A 15,660-nucleotide genomic window follows, 5' to 3' on the forward strand; every position below is an offset into this window, starting at 1 on the left:
ACTTTTTTTTTTTTTTTTTTTTTTAAACAAGAGACATCAGCATGAAAGCATGTCCTCTGGAATGGTGGCTGAAGCATGAAGGGGCATATGAATGTTTAGCATATCTGGTATGTAAATATCTTGCAGTGCCGGCTACAAAAATGCCATGCAAATGCCTATTCTCACTTGCTGGGGCCATTGTAAATAAGAAGAGGGCAGCATTATCTCCTGTAAATGTAAACAAACTTGTTTGTCTTAGCGATTGGCTGAACAAGAAGTAGGACTGAGTGGACTTGCAGGCTCTAAAATTTTACATTACTGCACTCAAAAACAAAACAATGTAACAGAAACAAAAAATCTACATTTGTAAGTTGCACTTTCATGACAAAGATTGCACTACAGTACTTGTATGAGGTGAATTGAAAAATACTATTTCTTTTGTTTATCATTTTTACAGTGCAAATATTTGTAATCAAAAATATACACTTCAAATTCAATTACAACACAGAATATATATGAAAATGTAGAAAAATATCAAAAATATTTAATAAATTTCAATTGCTATTCTATTGTTTAACAGTGCGAATAAAACTGCAATTAATTTTTTTAATCGCGATTAATTTTTTTGAGTTAATCACGAGTTAACTGTGATTAATCGACAGCCCTACTATTAACAGAACCAGAGAGGATAGGTAGGTAAAAAGGCCCATTTGCCAAACAGATCCAATTTAATCCCTGCTGTTCCTGGATAAACCCCTATAGTTGAGGCAGACAGCACACATTCCTTCCTAGGAACAGCTTGAGGAGTACTGTCATCCACAATGGTTCACCTGTTAACACTGATGAGCCAGTGAACCTTTTTCCCCCTCCCCATCCCATTATAGACCTCCACATAAGTCTTCAGTCCTCTGTTGCTGGTTTTCTACTCTTAGTATCAACAGGTGCTAAGCAACAGTCCTACCTGATGCTTTGCCTTCATCAGTAGCAATAATGAAGGCTGCCACACCTAATGGAAACTGCAAATGTAGTTTTCTGATCAATCTGAAGAAACTTCAGGTCATCCCATTTTGATGCATACCTTCCCTTCTCTTTTTTGCTTTCTTTCTATATATTTCAGCTCGAATCTCCTCCAAGGAGAACTCCTCTACTCCAGCATAAACTCTCTCTTTACAATACATTGCAACCTCTTTCTTCTCCTGACTGTCCTGTTGATGGTTTTGCACCCGTTGTAGTGGATCTTCTTCCTTCCCAGGCTTCCGAGCACTTAAAACATGATTTATGCTGGGCTCAATTTTGCAGGGAGTACTAAGAGAACAAAAGATAATTAACATTCAGCACATAGTCCCCAGAGAGGGGAGCATGGATGGAAGTATGGATATCTCAAAGGATCCAGTTAAATTCAGGTCAGCCTATGGGCAACATAAACCAGCTCATGAAACAGGAAAGGCAACAGAAAGGAATGGAACAGCAGAAAATTTATAAGTAGACACCTATGGGTAAGTGGTAATGAACACAAGCACCAATAAGGTCTAGTCAAATAGTATACACCTGCTATACAAACACATATGTTCTAGAGTGGGAGTTTTTGCCTTTAGCCCCAGAGACCCTTATGGATTAATTTGCCATCTGCAGCTTCTTGTCACCAATCACCTCCCCCCCGACTCATTTTGTTATCTAAGCAAGAAAAGTAAGCTTTAAGACAACAGTTCCAACCGTCACCACTCCCAATCAATGCAGACTTGTGAACAACTGAATTTGTGAAATCTGTTTAACCCTGTGCAAGATGATGCTTATTGAAATTCTAGTGAAGAGTTCTGTGGAAAAAATCCTAATGCAGAAAGTTAAAACTTAAAGTTTTCACATTAAGAAAAGTGAATGTTTAAAATTAAATAGACACAAGTTAAGAGGGAAGGTACTGTACATCTGGGGTCAGGCTTCGGTTATGGGGGGTACAGGTATCATTTGCAAGGATGAAAAGATGCATACATATCGCATAACCTGCATAGACCCAGATTGGTGTGCAAGGGTTTTTAAAGTGTCAGTGGATAAGTGGGCTCGGGTACGCCACCCATGGAATGAATAAGGAGTCCAAGTCAGTATCGGTGTAGCGGATAAGTACATGGGTGGGGTGCGTCCCTTGGTCTGTCAGGGAAGGAAGTGGGTTATTTCCCTGGTCGGTGGTCTCAGTTACTCAGTGTGGTATTGGCGGTGTCCTGTGATGTGTTCCGTATAAATGTCTCTGGACCACCTGATGGTGTCGGACACCATGAGCGGTCTCATGAGCCGGGCGTAGCATTGACCGACTCCGCATGCTCTCAGAACTGGCTCGTTGTGGGGGTCCCACGAGCCCGGCGCGTATCTGGACCTCGTAGCCCTGGGCTCTCAGGGTCTCGGCCAGCGGGCTGAGAGAACCCTGAGGCCAGCATGAAGATTTTGAAGCATGCAAGATATAGGCATCACAGTTGGGTTTGGGAAATTTGCTAGAGAGTCAGCTAAATCTATTTAGGACCCTTCTACCCCAAGCGTTCACATTCTGTTTTTCACTCTGTAAACATGGTTCCAGTTAAACTCTTTCAAGCATAGTTTGGGGCAGGCCAATGCCCATAGCATGGACAGAACAGGACAGATTTTTCTAAACTGTTCCCATAAGGTATAGCCTCATCCAAAACTGACTGGCCAGACCACTTAGAAAGCTAATTTAGGTGGAACCATATTTAAAATGTTTCTCAATTCCCTTTAAATATAAGTGTAGACAGGACCACACTGTGCAAACAGCAAAGGTTCAACCTATACTATAGGAAACAACCATGTCAGGGGACCCAACTATATAGCACGAGGCGACTCCCATAACAGGTGAGATATGTTTGTGTCTTTAGCATAGACAGGACCTTGCCTTGTTATAAACATGTTCCTGGATTATGATACACTTTTGGATACAGCTAGGTAGCATGGTTCCAGGACATGGCTTAGATTCCATGCACAATATACAAAACTATGGGCTTAGCTACGCAGTGCAGTAATGCACAACAGTGGGGTGTGAATTCTAACGTGCATCAACATTTTGTGCATGGAATCTAACTGGCCCGTGTAGACTCTGATGGAGGACACTAAAAGTTCTAGAGAGCATTAATGCAGCACTGTTCACACTGTGTAGACAAGCCCTTTGAATTAGGGAAAATCTGTGCTGCAACCAAGCCCTTGATGCTCTTGCTTTTGTATTTTATACACAGTCAAAAAAGAAGCAATGTTCCACTCACTTTCCCTACTGCAAGATAGCTGTGGCAAGAATAACTACCACCAGTCACCTTCTCCAGAAAGGGGTAAACATCAACTTTTTTTCCTGATGTATGAAGCGATAAAAACATCAGAGGAATTTACAGGCATTTTAGTGAGCAATGCACAAGCAGGAAGCTAGGTTCAAGCCAAGTAACATACTCCTCCATACTTGTCATGGAAACTTTTTGAAAGCTTTCTCAAAAGAAAACTCCTTTTTAAGCTGACTGTAAAGTTCCAAAAGACACTACGAAACATAGCTACAAACCTGGATCAGACTTGGCTGCTCCCTACCACCACACAGACAAGGCCATAGACTTATGAAGTAGACTTGAGAATTCAGGGCAGCTGTGTCCTTCTCCCCAACCCTGCCAGCTCCCACTACAAGCCTTCTGAGGAGATAGAAACTCACATGACTTGTTGCTGTGCAGACTCTTCCACATATGGGGTAAAGCTGGGCAGCATACAGGGCACCTCTACACCAGAGTTCATGTTACCACGAGGACGCTGAGGGAGCAGAAACCCAATGTTAGCAGCTTAAAGATTCATTCTTAAAAAACACACCCATAGGCTGATTTGTTCTCCTTCTCTGCCCAGACTTTTTGATGTCCGCAATGACAACTCATTAAGTCCTTAAAAATCCTGCCTCCATAAAAACCCATATTTCTCCAGCACTTCAGTTTCCTTCTGCTATGCAGTCAAGTTACAAAATTTCGAAATGGCCAACACCCCGAAAAACAGTGACACATACCTTTCTTTTAGACTCCTATCTCATTTCCAGAGATGTTGATAATCCTCACTACCCAGTCAATATCTTATTTTTTCCTCTTCCACCCACTTTTCGCTTAAGATTGCCCCAATACTTCAGCAGCATAATCTCTACTCTCAGCTGAGTGCTTCCTGACTTCCCCATTTTCCTCCCTTGCAGATTATGACCAGGAAGTCAAGGGAAGCATCAAGTTGGCAACCCTTGTACCTTCTCATTCTCCTTCACTTAATTAAAAATAGGGCTGTCAAGTGATTAAAAAAATTAATCGCTATTAGTCGTGCTGTTAAACAATAGAATACCATTTATTTAAATACTTTCAGAGGTTTTCTACATTTTCAAATATATTAATTTCTATTACAATACAGTGTACAGTACCCACTTTTTATTACAAATATTTGCACTGTAAAAAACAAAAGAAATAGTATTTTTCAATTCACCTCATACAAGTACTGTAGTGCAAGCTCTTTATCATGAAAGTTGAACTTACAAATGTACAAAAGAATAACTGCATTCAAAAATAAAACATAAAACTTTAGCACCTATAAGTCCACTCAGTCCCGCTTCTTGTTTACAATGTCACCTGAAAGTGAGAACAGGCGTTCACATGGCACTGTTATAGCCGGCATCGCAAGATATTTATGTGCCAGGTGCGCTAAAGATTCATGTGTCCCTTCATGCGTCAACCACCATTCCAGAGGACATGAGTCCATGCTGATGATGGGTTCTGCTCGATAACGATCCAAAGCAGAGCGGATGAACGCATGTCCATTTTCATCACCGGAGTCCGATGCCACCAGCAGAAGGTTGATTTTCTTTTTTGGTGGTTCGATTTCTGCTGTTTCCGCATCGGAGTGTTGCTCTTTTAAGACTTCTGAAAGCATGCTCCACACCTCATCCCTCTTAGATTTTGGAAGGCACTTCAGATTCTTAAACCTTGGGTCGAGTGCGGTAGCTATCTTTAGAAATCTTACATTGGAATGGTGGCCAAAGCATGAAGGGACATACGAAAGTTTATCATATCTGGCACGTAAATACCTTGCAACGCTGTCTGCAAAAGTGACATGGGAAAGCCTGTTCTCACTTTCAGGTAACATTGTAAAAAAGAAGCAGGCAGCAGTATCTCCCATAAATGTAAACAAACTTGCTTGTCTTAGTGATTGGCTGAACAAGAAGTAGGACTGAGTGGACTTGTAGGCTCTAAAGTTTTACATTGTTTTTGTTTTGAGTGCAGTTATGTAACAACAACAACAAAAATCTACATTTGTAAGTTACACTTTCAGGATAAAGAGATTGCACTACAGTATTTGTATGAGGTGAATTGAAAAATACTATTTCTTTTATCATTTTTACAATGCAAATATTTGTAATAAAAATAATATAAAGTGAGCACTGTACACTTTGTATTCTGTGTTGTAATAGAAATAAATATATTTGAAAAATGTAGAAAAACATCCAAAAATATTTAATAAATTTCAATTGGTCTTCTATTGTTTAACAGTGTGGTTAATCGCGATACATTTTTTTTTAGTTAATCGCATGAGTTAACTGCGATTAATCAACAGCCCTAATTAAAAACTTCAGATACTGTGAACCACACTCCATTCACTTGGACCAACATGCTAGCTATGCAAGCACGTTTCATTCTCTTAATCAAATTGCCCTTTAACTAGTGGCAATTATTTTCCTCAGGGTTTTCATAATTTGAGTCCTTTGCTCTTTCCTACTCTTCCTTCTCAGTTGTTTGATTTCTACCATTTTCACTCTCATGATACTCAGGTGGTCATATTTTCTACTGCCCTTTGCCTCTTCCACATCTATTCTCTCCATCTGCTCTGACTAAGTCACTCAGGTATTGAAGTGATGGAGGCCAGAAGTACCTATTTAAACTAACTTTTGACTTAATTTCAGCTGCTCTCAGCTAACATTTGAGACTAAACTGCATCTTTTCAAAGAGGAGCAGCCTGAAGCACAATCCCTTCTCCCCCGCCTTTCCTTGTCTGTCTGCAAGCCACTCTACATTGCTAGAGTACTGCCTCGATGCAGCTTCTCCTCAGCACCTTCTTGATGCTTTTGATGTATCACCTTAACTGTCCCACTCTAAGTCTCAGTTCTCCAGCCACCAGACCTGTGGAATGTTACTGACCCCCTTCCCATGCATATAAGGCTGCATAACCACATCCTCAAACTGTTCCACAGGTTGAGCTGCACTAAGCCAATTTAGCTGCAGATAATTAATCTTCTGCTTTGCTCTCATCTCATCTCACTGGACTAACCAAAATGTGTGTGTGGGTGTGTGTGTACACACCTTCCCTCCTGTCCCTTTTCCTACTCCACCCTTGGCCAGCTTCTCTCCTTTCCACCCCACCCTAGCTCCATAAAAGGGTACGAGGTCTCTTCTGTTGTACCTTCTCGTTAGCAAGAATTAGACTCAGCAGACATATCTGTTGATTTCACAGTGCAAGGGGAGCTTTCTTCTAAATCAGTGGAGCTAAGGGGCTGGAAGCAGAGATGTGGAGATTTTGTAGGAAGTTAGAGAAATAGCCTGGCTTAGGAAGAAATCTTAGGTTGAGGCTTTTGTTATTGTTATGCGAGTTACAATAAAGCTAAATCCTAAAGGAGGGAGATAAGTTTGACTTCATATATAGCATGCGTAGACTTAATTTGAAAGACTGGGAAGAATCACCTAGTCTTATAACCTCCCTCCTTTTTTAGGCAACCAGCCTTGCCATTCCTTACCCTGCCTGAGTTCCAAGGTCCTGCCTTCAGTTCGTTCTCTTTGGCCCTTCCTGTTGGGGGTGCTGCCCATGGCTGTGGTGTAAGTATAGGAAGCTCAGCTCTGGAGATTGAGGCTGTGTTTTCATCAAATACAGCAAAATTTGGGCCATTTGACACCTGTTGAGATGTTGAATTCTGGAAGCTTTGGCCTCGGTTTGCAGCTAGATGTAAAAAGGAGACTAGTTGTATATGAATAATGTTAGGAACACTCAACTACCAATGTCAGCTATTTGCATACTATACTCAAGTGTATTTTTGACATCACAAGATTACTGTTTTTCAATAAGCATAAGGATTGACCAGCCAAACTTACCTTTAAGAGCATCGCCTACTCGACTGATTGGGGCTCTCACATTTTTCTTCCCCTTGCCTTTCAGTTCTGCTAGTGAGCTCCTTTGGGTTTCAGTTATAACAGGAAGATCCAACTCCTCCTCATCTTGCTCAAGTCCCAGCAGGGTCTGTCGAGAGACACGGGCTTGAAACTGCCTGAAAAAAATGCAAAAGTCAGTGTGAATTTCACTATGCAGGTTGCCTATTCAGAGCCATACAAAACAAATCCATTTTTACTCATTCCACGGGCAAGTTTTACCTGTGATGGGACTGTAGTTTGTCTTGAGGCTCAGCCCTGCACTGAAGCCCTTCCTGGAATATTAAATCTGCTTTCTTATAACTACCTCTCGCCTCAAGCGCCTCTGCCCATGTGATGTAGAATAACGCCAGCGATGTGCCAATTTCCTGGCTGTGTAGATAACTGTAGAGGTCCAACGGTTCACTACAATAGTTTCCCTGCAATAGCCCAGAAGTTTCAGTGATTTACTGCACCAATAAAATAAAAAAATAAAGACTCTGGGTCAATTGCTGCCCTTTGATGCACCTGCAAGGCTTCCATTGTTTTCAATTCAAGTTCCACAGGAGCAGACCCAAGGTTAGACATAACTCTTTGCATTTAAGAGAAATCAAAAGTTCACAAGATGAGGAAAGCAATTGCTAGAAGATTCAAATATAGTGCTACTAAGCAAGACTGCTATTGTTACCTATGACTCTATGCATATACTTAATGGGTGGTAGAACTGTTCACTTAATTCCAGCCCATAAACTTACATATGGGCATTTTCTCTCTTTAATTTTTCTTTATAATAGTGTTTAAGAATTGTGTAAGGTGCCAAACTAATGGCCCTGGAGGCAAAAGTCCTGTTAATCCTCAGAACAGGGACACACTACCCTGTCAACAGCCTGACATTTGGGGAATGAGAATAGAAGCAAGAAGAAAGACTACCTCTAGCATCCAAAAGGGAACTTAGGATTTAGGGAATTCATTTGGTACCAAACTCAATTTGGTACCAACTAAGATGCAAGTTAGTGGTAGTTTTGATGTGGAATTGAATGGGCATCCTATAGCATTAACTTTAAAATCACTCCCGAATCAGGCTCGATTTAGAACGGTGACCTACAAGCCACCACTACTAACCTCAAGCCGTCCAGATCCAGTCCCTCCAACAAATGCACCTTGTGAAACCAGCAGAACAGTGCTAATCAACATTTATTTTGTTAAATTATTTCAGGTCTCATATTTTGTAACTTGGGTTAGAGAAGTTACACTAAAACTAGAACCCTTCCTTCTGCCTCAAACAAGCAAAGCTTTACACTAGTCTGATCTTCACTGGAAGGAAAGCAGAGATGTTAGTATTACTGTAATACCTAGGAGACCTAGTTATGGACCAAGCCCCCACCGTGTTGTGCACTGTAGTTACAGAACAACAACAACAGTCCCTGCCATAAAGATCTTCCAATTTTACTTTATTCTTTTGACTGTTACATTAGTTTTGAAATAAGCTACTTTTCATTGTAAGGCAGGTGAGTAGCAGCTGGATTCTCACTTCATCTTAACTATAGATGTTGGACAGTTCAGGATCACTCATTTTCCTACTTGAAGGGACCAATTAAATCATCACTCTGAGGGACAAGGAAAAGGATATGAACTTTATGAAGTGTCCATGTGTGATAGTAGCTAGAGGACATTATGTGTCTTCCAGGAGTAAGGATCTTGCCTAACAGAAGACTTAGTCTCCCCCTACCGGGGTGATGCAGGAGAGAGGGTACTAGGCAGAAGGAACCCAGTTCTGGGAAGCAACAAGCACTTCAAAAGGATGTGCTGCCTCTTAGCAACACACAGGGCATATGCAATGGACAATGAGCCACCTAGAGAAGCCTATGGACTGCTATTGCATATGATGCACCTGTGCCTTTAAAAACAAAAAACACAATATTTTTGAAATGTTTTTGCCTGCTATTGTTATGACATTTAAGACAACTAGAAAAAGATTATAGGAAAAAATTGTCTTCTTTCCATTTATTCTGTGTATTCAGTTTCACTGTCATTTTCCTCTGTTTGTGTATGCCTTCCATGCAGCAACAGGGGAGAGAAGAAAAACATCAAAGGATAAAAAACCATGAGCCGTTCTGAGGCTTAGGGGCAGATATAGTAGCTGACATTTCATTTACCCCTCACTGGTTTTTTCTTCTTCTTCTAACTGACTAGATTTCAAGTCAGCTGCATTCCTTTAAGCTTCTTCTGTTCTGTTTAACTGAGCAGAGCTGCATCAGTCTAAAGAAATATGTAGTTTTTCAAATGAATACTTCTGAAGAAAGCCAGGTACAATTTCTGTCCAGGCTGAATGACACCAGAAGACTCCTGAAGATTCCATTGGAAGAGCAGTCTTTAAATGATAGATTGGTATATGAATCCTATATTGTGAACAGCTGTCACGTGCCTGACAGAAGTGTAGAGAACTAATCCTAAATTTACACTGCTAGCAGTCACAGAATGCACTGTACAAAGAAAAGTAGTTGAGTGACATCCGAAAGCTTCAGAAAATGCTTAAGAAAGTACCTAAGAGAACATCAAAAGGATACTTACAAACTTGAGCCAGAGACTGAGATAGCGAGGGTCTTTGTAGTATCTCTGCTGCTCATTCAGTGCTTTTACAGCTCTCTCCAGCACTGCTGAGAGGTTGCTCTCTTTTCCACCTTGAGGGAATGTTTGCTCTGTCCATTTGATGTACCTGTAGATGGTATAAAAATAGAGGCATCTTAATTTTTATATATTATGAGAAAAGAAAAATTAGGTTTATAATACGGAGAAAAGATAGACCATAGATTATTACAACAAAAGACATTTCTCTTTCTACACCTTAACCTATTAATGCGGGGGTTTCTGTTAAAAAATGAAAGCACTTTATTCACTTCTTGTAATAGTCCTACATGAAACTCTCTAATAGTTGGAAATGCTAGAGATTTTACTATCCCATTCTAGCAAAATAAAGATGCCTACCTGTCCCAAACATCCAATGGATCATCTCCAGAATAAAAGCGGATTTCAGATTCAAATTCCCTAGAAAAGATACAACAGGATACGTAAACAGTAGCTCAATACTACAAAGATATAGTTAACATGGCAGAAAACAAGATCTTCACTCCTATTCATATCACGGTGAATATTTCTTTGGAGACAAACTTGTTTATTTCTCCTGCAGCAGGACCAAATCCTGCTCCCACTGGTGTCAAAGGAACCAAATTAGGCTCTTAAACCATCCTTGGACACAAAAAGTTTTCTAGTACTCTGACATTTAACAAGGAAGCATTGGAATAGCCTTTCAGTGCGCATTTCCAAAAGTTACTATCCTGCGAGTCATATGGTCCCATCAAAGAGAATTCTTGTACCCTGGGAGGGAAAGATAATCAACTGACAGGTAGCCCATTTTGATGGATTATTATAGCGGAGAGGTATTTTTCCCTGACAAGTAGCCATCCTCACTAGATTATTATGGTAGGAGTTGCGCCTTCCCTGTTCAGTACTTTCATTTGGAAGATTACTATAAAGCAGAGGGGGGAAAAGGAAGGACATCCTCCTGTAATATTTGTATATTCCTCTTTAGAAGAATATTCAGACACAAGAGATTCTCCTTAGTGCAGTGTTCTCAAACTTTTTTATTGGTGACCCCTTTCACGTAGCAAGCCTCTGAGTGCGACCCTCCCTTATAAATTAAAAAAACTTTTTTATATATTTAAACACCATTATAAATGCTGGAAGCAAAGCAGGGTTGTGGTAGATGTTGACAGCTCACAAGCCCCCATGTAATAACCTCGCAACCCCTGAGGGGTCCCAACCCCCAGAGTTTGAGAACCCCTGCCATAGTGCTTGCAGTTTAAATGTTCCACTATTGAACCATAAAAGGAATTCCCTTTGGCACCAGCCCTTCATCTATACATTGCATAAAAGGCAAATTCCTTTGACAGCTTTAGTGTGCTACAACCATACACAGCAGCATTAGTAAAAATTCAGACTGTACTTCTGCTCCCTACACTCTTCTTATAGCCAGGAGACTAATGGTGGAAACTCAACAGAAGGTACAGAAACACTGATGAAAATAGGTCAATATTTTACTCACTGTTTTTGCTGCTGAATAGCTGTGTGGCTGGAAGTCTCCTGCTGAGACAAGACTTCCTGCAGGGTAGACATGATTCGCCCCTGTCTCAGGGGTTGCACATTCTCTTTACTCAGCTCCCACTCATTCCACTCCTGTGACATGGTGACCTCTCCTGAAACACTGCACAAGAAAGTAAACAATAGAGAAAGGGTGGTCCAGGGCTTCAGGTGCTAGCCTGGGACTTACTTGACACACCCAATTCTCTGCTCTGCCACAGACTTCCCACAACCTCAGGCAAGTCACTTAGTTCTCTCTCTGCCTCAGTTCCCCATGTGTAAAACGGGGATAACAGCACTTTCCTGTGTTGCAGAGATGTCATGAGGATAACTGCATTAAAGATTGTGAGGCAATTAGATGCTACAGTAAAAGGGGGTGGGCCAGACAGATAGAATACCATGGACTCCTGTTATACTCCTATTAAAGCTACAACTTGAGAAGAGTGAGGATGAGAGAGAGGCCCTTGATGGGGTATTAACTAAATGAACCACCAACTTTAAGTGTTGGCTGAAACAGCACAGCCACTGTGGCTCTTCCATAGACTTGACAGAATTCTGTTTTATAATTTTGACAGATAAATAGATGCTTATTTTAAGCATTTTTCCTATTTACATGTTCACAGTTGCATTAAATTATGGGTTTTAAGCATTTTGTTTCATTTTTATCAATTTACATTTTCACAGTTGCAGGAAATTAGGGTGACCAGACAGCAAGTGTGAAAAATCAGGCCAGGGGGTGGGGGTAATAGGAGCCTATATAAGAAAAAGACCCCCAAATCAGCACTGTCCCTATAAAATTGGGACATCTGGTCACCCTACAGGAAATGATGGGGGGAGGGGAGGTCAGGCAATAAGTACTGACTGACAGCAGAGATGGAGGTTCAAAAAGGTAAAGCTTTATAACCATTAAAACACAATCTCTCAACATCACAAAATTATACAAACTAAATATCCTTAAATCAGAAGCTCTCGGGCTGTGTTTTTTCGTCCTTTGCCTATGCGTAAGGGGCAGTAACGATCGAGAGAAATATGTTTCGGTGGATTTGGCGGTGCAGGGTGAAATCCAGGCTTGCAGACATTTACCAATAACAATCTCATCCTGCCAAGCCTTGGGAGGGGGGGGGGGGGGCGCTCCTCAGCGGGCGGGCGGGGCCATGTCTGCGCTGGTGCATCTGCCACAAGGGGGTTTGTAGACCCCCCAGTGAAGGAGAAGACCGAGGTTCTGAGATCGCTGGGGCACGTCCGAAGGCCCAGTCCCTCCCGGGACACCCCGCCGACCCAGCAATGGCTGAGCCACCCCGGAGCCGTCCTGCCTTCAGCGCCCCGCAGAGCCCACCCAGGGCCTCCTCCCCTCGAGCCGCGCTCACCTACCCGGCGCGGCAACCACAGCTCCGCGGGCCACGGACGCCGGCTCAGCGCCTCCGTGGCTAAGTCCCAACGGCAGCCAGCTCGCTCGCTCCGTTCGAGAGTTTAAACTTCAACCGCCACCAGCCTCGGCCCCATTGGCCGGTTCCTAGTACCACGGACACATCTGATTGGTCGCGCGGCCCGCCGGAAGCTCCGTGTGCCGAAGGGTAGTTTCCGCTGGGCCCATTTCCTACGGCAGAGCGTGGGGTCGGGGTCCCGGTCCTGTGCAGTAGGAACCGAGTACGGGTTCGTGATAGGTGCTACTGGCCCCAGCATCACAGGGCTCAGGCTGACCTCGGCCCTTAATTTAGCTCAAGCCCCACAAAATCGCTGGTCGCGCTCTGGCCCTCGGCCGCAGGGTCAGCATTAGTGTTGCTAATCACACAGACACCCCTTGCCCCGCCCCTTCTCCGAGCCCCCCCCCCGCTCACTCTAGTCCACTTCTGCCCCGTATGCTCTCTTCCACCCTCAAAAACAACAAGGAGTCTGGTGGCACCTTAAAGACTAACAGATTTATTTGGGCATAAGCTTTCGTGAGTAAAAACCTCACTTCTTCGGATGCATCCACCCTCACTCACTTTTACCAGGCTGGGGCAGGGGGTTGGGGTTCAGGAGGGGGTATGGGCTCTGGGAGGGGGCTGGGGCAGGGGGTTCGGCTGCGAGAGGGGGTGAGGTGGCTGGGCGGTGGTTACCTTGAGCGGCTCCCAGAAGGGCAAATGGGAGAAATTCCAGAGGACTGGAAAAAGGACAAATATAGTGCCCAGCTATAAAAAGGGAAATAAGGACAACCCAGGGAATTACAGACCAATCAGCTTAATTTCAGTACTCAGAAAGATAATAGAGCAAATAATTAAGCGATCAGTTACAAGGGATGCCAAATAATCCACATGCACAGGAACGTTTATCCAGCCTTCAACACAAAAACAATATTTGGACATTCAGAAAAGCTTGGCTAAGGTTACCCCACCCAAAGGATGTCTCAAGATGGACCTACATCCTCCAACCATACCTTTGCTCTTCTTACCTGCAGTGGCAAATCTTGGAGGAAAAGAGGAAGGGGTAGGTCTAGGGGACAACCATACCACCTACTGTTCGGTTGATCCTCAGAGTCTGACTGAGTAACCAGTTCCCTTCATTCATGCTCACAGTTAACTTCTGAGAGTTGCGTTCAAATCCCTCCCACCATGACAGTTAGAACTAGGGTGACCAGATGTCCCAATTTTATAGGGACAGTCCCGATTTTTGGGTCTTTTTCTTATATAGGCTCCTATTACCCCCCAAACCCGTCCTGATTTTTCACACTTGCTGTCTGGTCACCCTAGTTAGAACCATTAAGCTATCCTTATGCAAAAGTGCCAGGCTATTCCTCCAACAGTGCTGCATCTCGCAACAGTGCCACTACAGTGTGCGGGGTAACTCCTGAGTAGAATATTGTCGGATTTTTTTAAATAAGGGTGAAAGGGAAATTTAGAGGGATCTCACGTGGTTGAGATTTTCACCTTGTTGCATTAAAAAGTATCAGATCAAAAAAAGCCACCTGAGGTGTTGCTGCATCAGAGCAGGCCAGTCATCACCAGTTGATGAGTACTGATTGGACTGCAGGGGAAACAAACTGCTTGGCTAAGCCCAAGAGAACCGGGTCCCTCAGCTGGGGAGTGAGACACCACTGGCCCAGGCTGAGGGGAGTCCTCTCTCCCTGCCGCAACCCAAGCTGGGGGAGAGCCCTCTCTCGCCGCCACAGCCCTGGGGCTGAGGAGAGGCGTCTCTCCCCACCGCAGCCCCGGGGCTGGGGGAGAGGTGTCTCTCCATGCCGCAGTCCTGCACGCCCCAAGCTTCCCCATTGCTACCCCCCACATCACCCCACTGCCCCCACCTACCACTTATTACCCCCGGCTCACCCCACTGATCTACCTATCTAGACATTCTCCAGGCCCACCTGTGGCTACACCCCTATGTGCATGCCTGCACGGCTGTACTAATCAGCTGCACGGTCCTTGATGACTTCTTGTGTGGCTGCGCAGGCACGCAGCTTAGAAGAAACACAGGTTGCAAGTGCTTTGGAGGATAGGATTAAAATTCAAAATGATCTGGACAAACTGGAGAAATGGTGTGAAGTAAATAGGATGAAATTCAACAAGGACAAATGCAAAGTACTCCACTTAAGAAGGAACAATCAGTTGCACACATACAAAATGGGAAATGATTGTCTAGGAAGTACTGCAGAATGGGATCTGGGGGTCATAGTGAATCACAAGCTAAATATGAGTCAACAGTGTAACACTGTTGCAAAAAAACAAACATCATTCTGAGATATATTAGAAATGGTGTAAGCAAGACACAAGAAGTAATTCTTCCACTCTACTCTGCGCTGATTAGGCCTCAACTGGAGTATTGTGTCCAGTTCTGGGTGCCACATTTCAGGAAAGATGTGGACAAATTGGAGAAAGTCCAGAGGAGACAACAAAAATGATTAAAGGTGTAGATAACATGACCTATGAGGGAAAATTGAAAGAATTGGGTTTGTTTAGTCTGGAGAAGAGAAGACTGAGAGGGGACAGGATAATAGTTTTCAAGTATATAAGAACGTTACAAGGAGGAGGCAGAAAATTTGTTCTCGTTAGCCTCTGAAGATAGGACAAGAAGCAATGGGCTTAACTGCAGCAAGGGAGGTTTAGGCTGGACATTAGGAAAAACTTCCTAACTGTCAGGGTGGTTAAGCACTAGAATACAGGGCCGTCTCTGGCTTTTTTGCCGCCCTAGGCAAAAAAGCCACCGGCCGCCCCTCCTCCCCCCATTGCGGCAGGGGAGGGCGCCGAGCCCGGCCGCGGGCCCGCAGTCCCCGACTGGCCGGAGCGCCGGGGGGAGGGCGGAGAGCCCGGTCGGGGCTCTCCGCTCTCCCCAGCGGCCAGAGCGCTGGGGGGAGGGCAGAGAGCCCCCGGCGGCCAGAGCGCCGGGAGCAGGGCGGAGAGCCCCC

General features: G+C 43.7%; 1 protein-coding gene across 1 annotated transcript in view; it reads right to left on the minus strand.

The window, feature by feature from the left end:
• BUB1B (BUB1 mitotic checkpoint serine/threonine kinase B) overlaps positions 1-12,708 on the minus strand; it is a 76,963-nt gene extending 64,255 nt beyond the window's left edge. The window contains exons 1-9 of the mRNA XM_026651264.2: positions 12,647-12,708; positions 11,245-11,403; positions 10,128-10,187; positions 9,714-9,858; positions 7,386-7,582; positions 7,110-7,282; positions 6,758-6,957; positions 3,665-3,759; positions 1,058-1,284 (exon numbers count right to left, since the gene is read on the minus strand). Of these exons, the coding sequence (XP_026507049.1) occupies positions 1,058-1,284; positions 3,665-3,759; positions 6,758-6,957; positions 7,110-7,282; positions 7,386-7,582; positions 9,714-9,858; positions 10,128-10,187; positions 11,245-11,384 (1,237 nt within the window). The 5' untranslated portion in view covers positions 11,385-11,403; positions 12,647-12,708. The remainder of the gene's footprint in view (positions 1-1,057; positions 1,285-3,664; positions 3,760-6,757; positions 6,958-7,109; positions 7,283-7,385; positions 7,583-9,713; positions 9,859-10,127; positions 10,188-11,244; positions 11,404-12,646) is intronic.
• Positions 12,709-15,660: the final 2,952 nt, after the last annotated feature.

This window comes from Terrapene carolina, unplaced genomic scaffold (assembly GCF_002925995.2).
Source record: "Terrapene carolina triunguis isolate 2854851 unplaced genomic scaffold, T_m_triunguis-2.0 Scaffold96, whole genome shotgun sequence".
In the NCBI taxonomy this organism is placed as follows: Eukaryota; Metazoa; Chordata; order Testudines; family Emydidae; genus Terrapene; species Terrapene triunguis.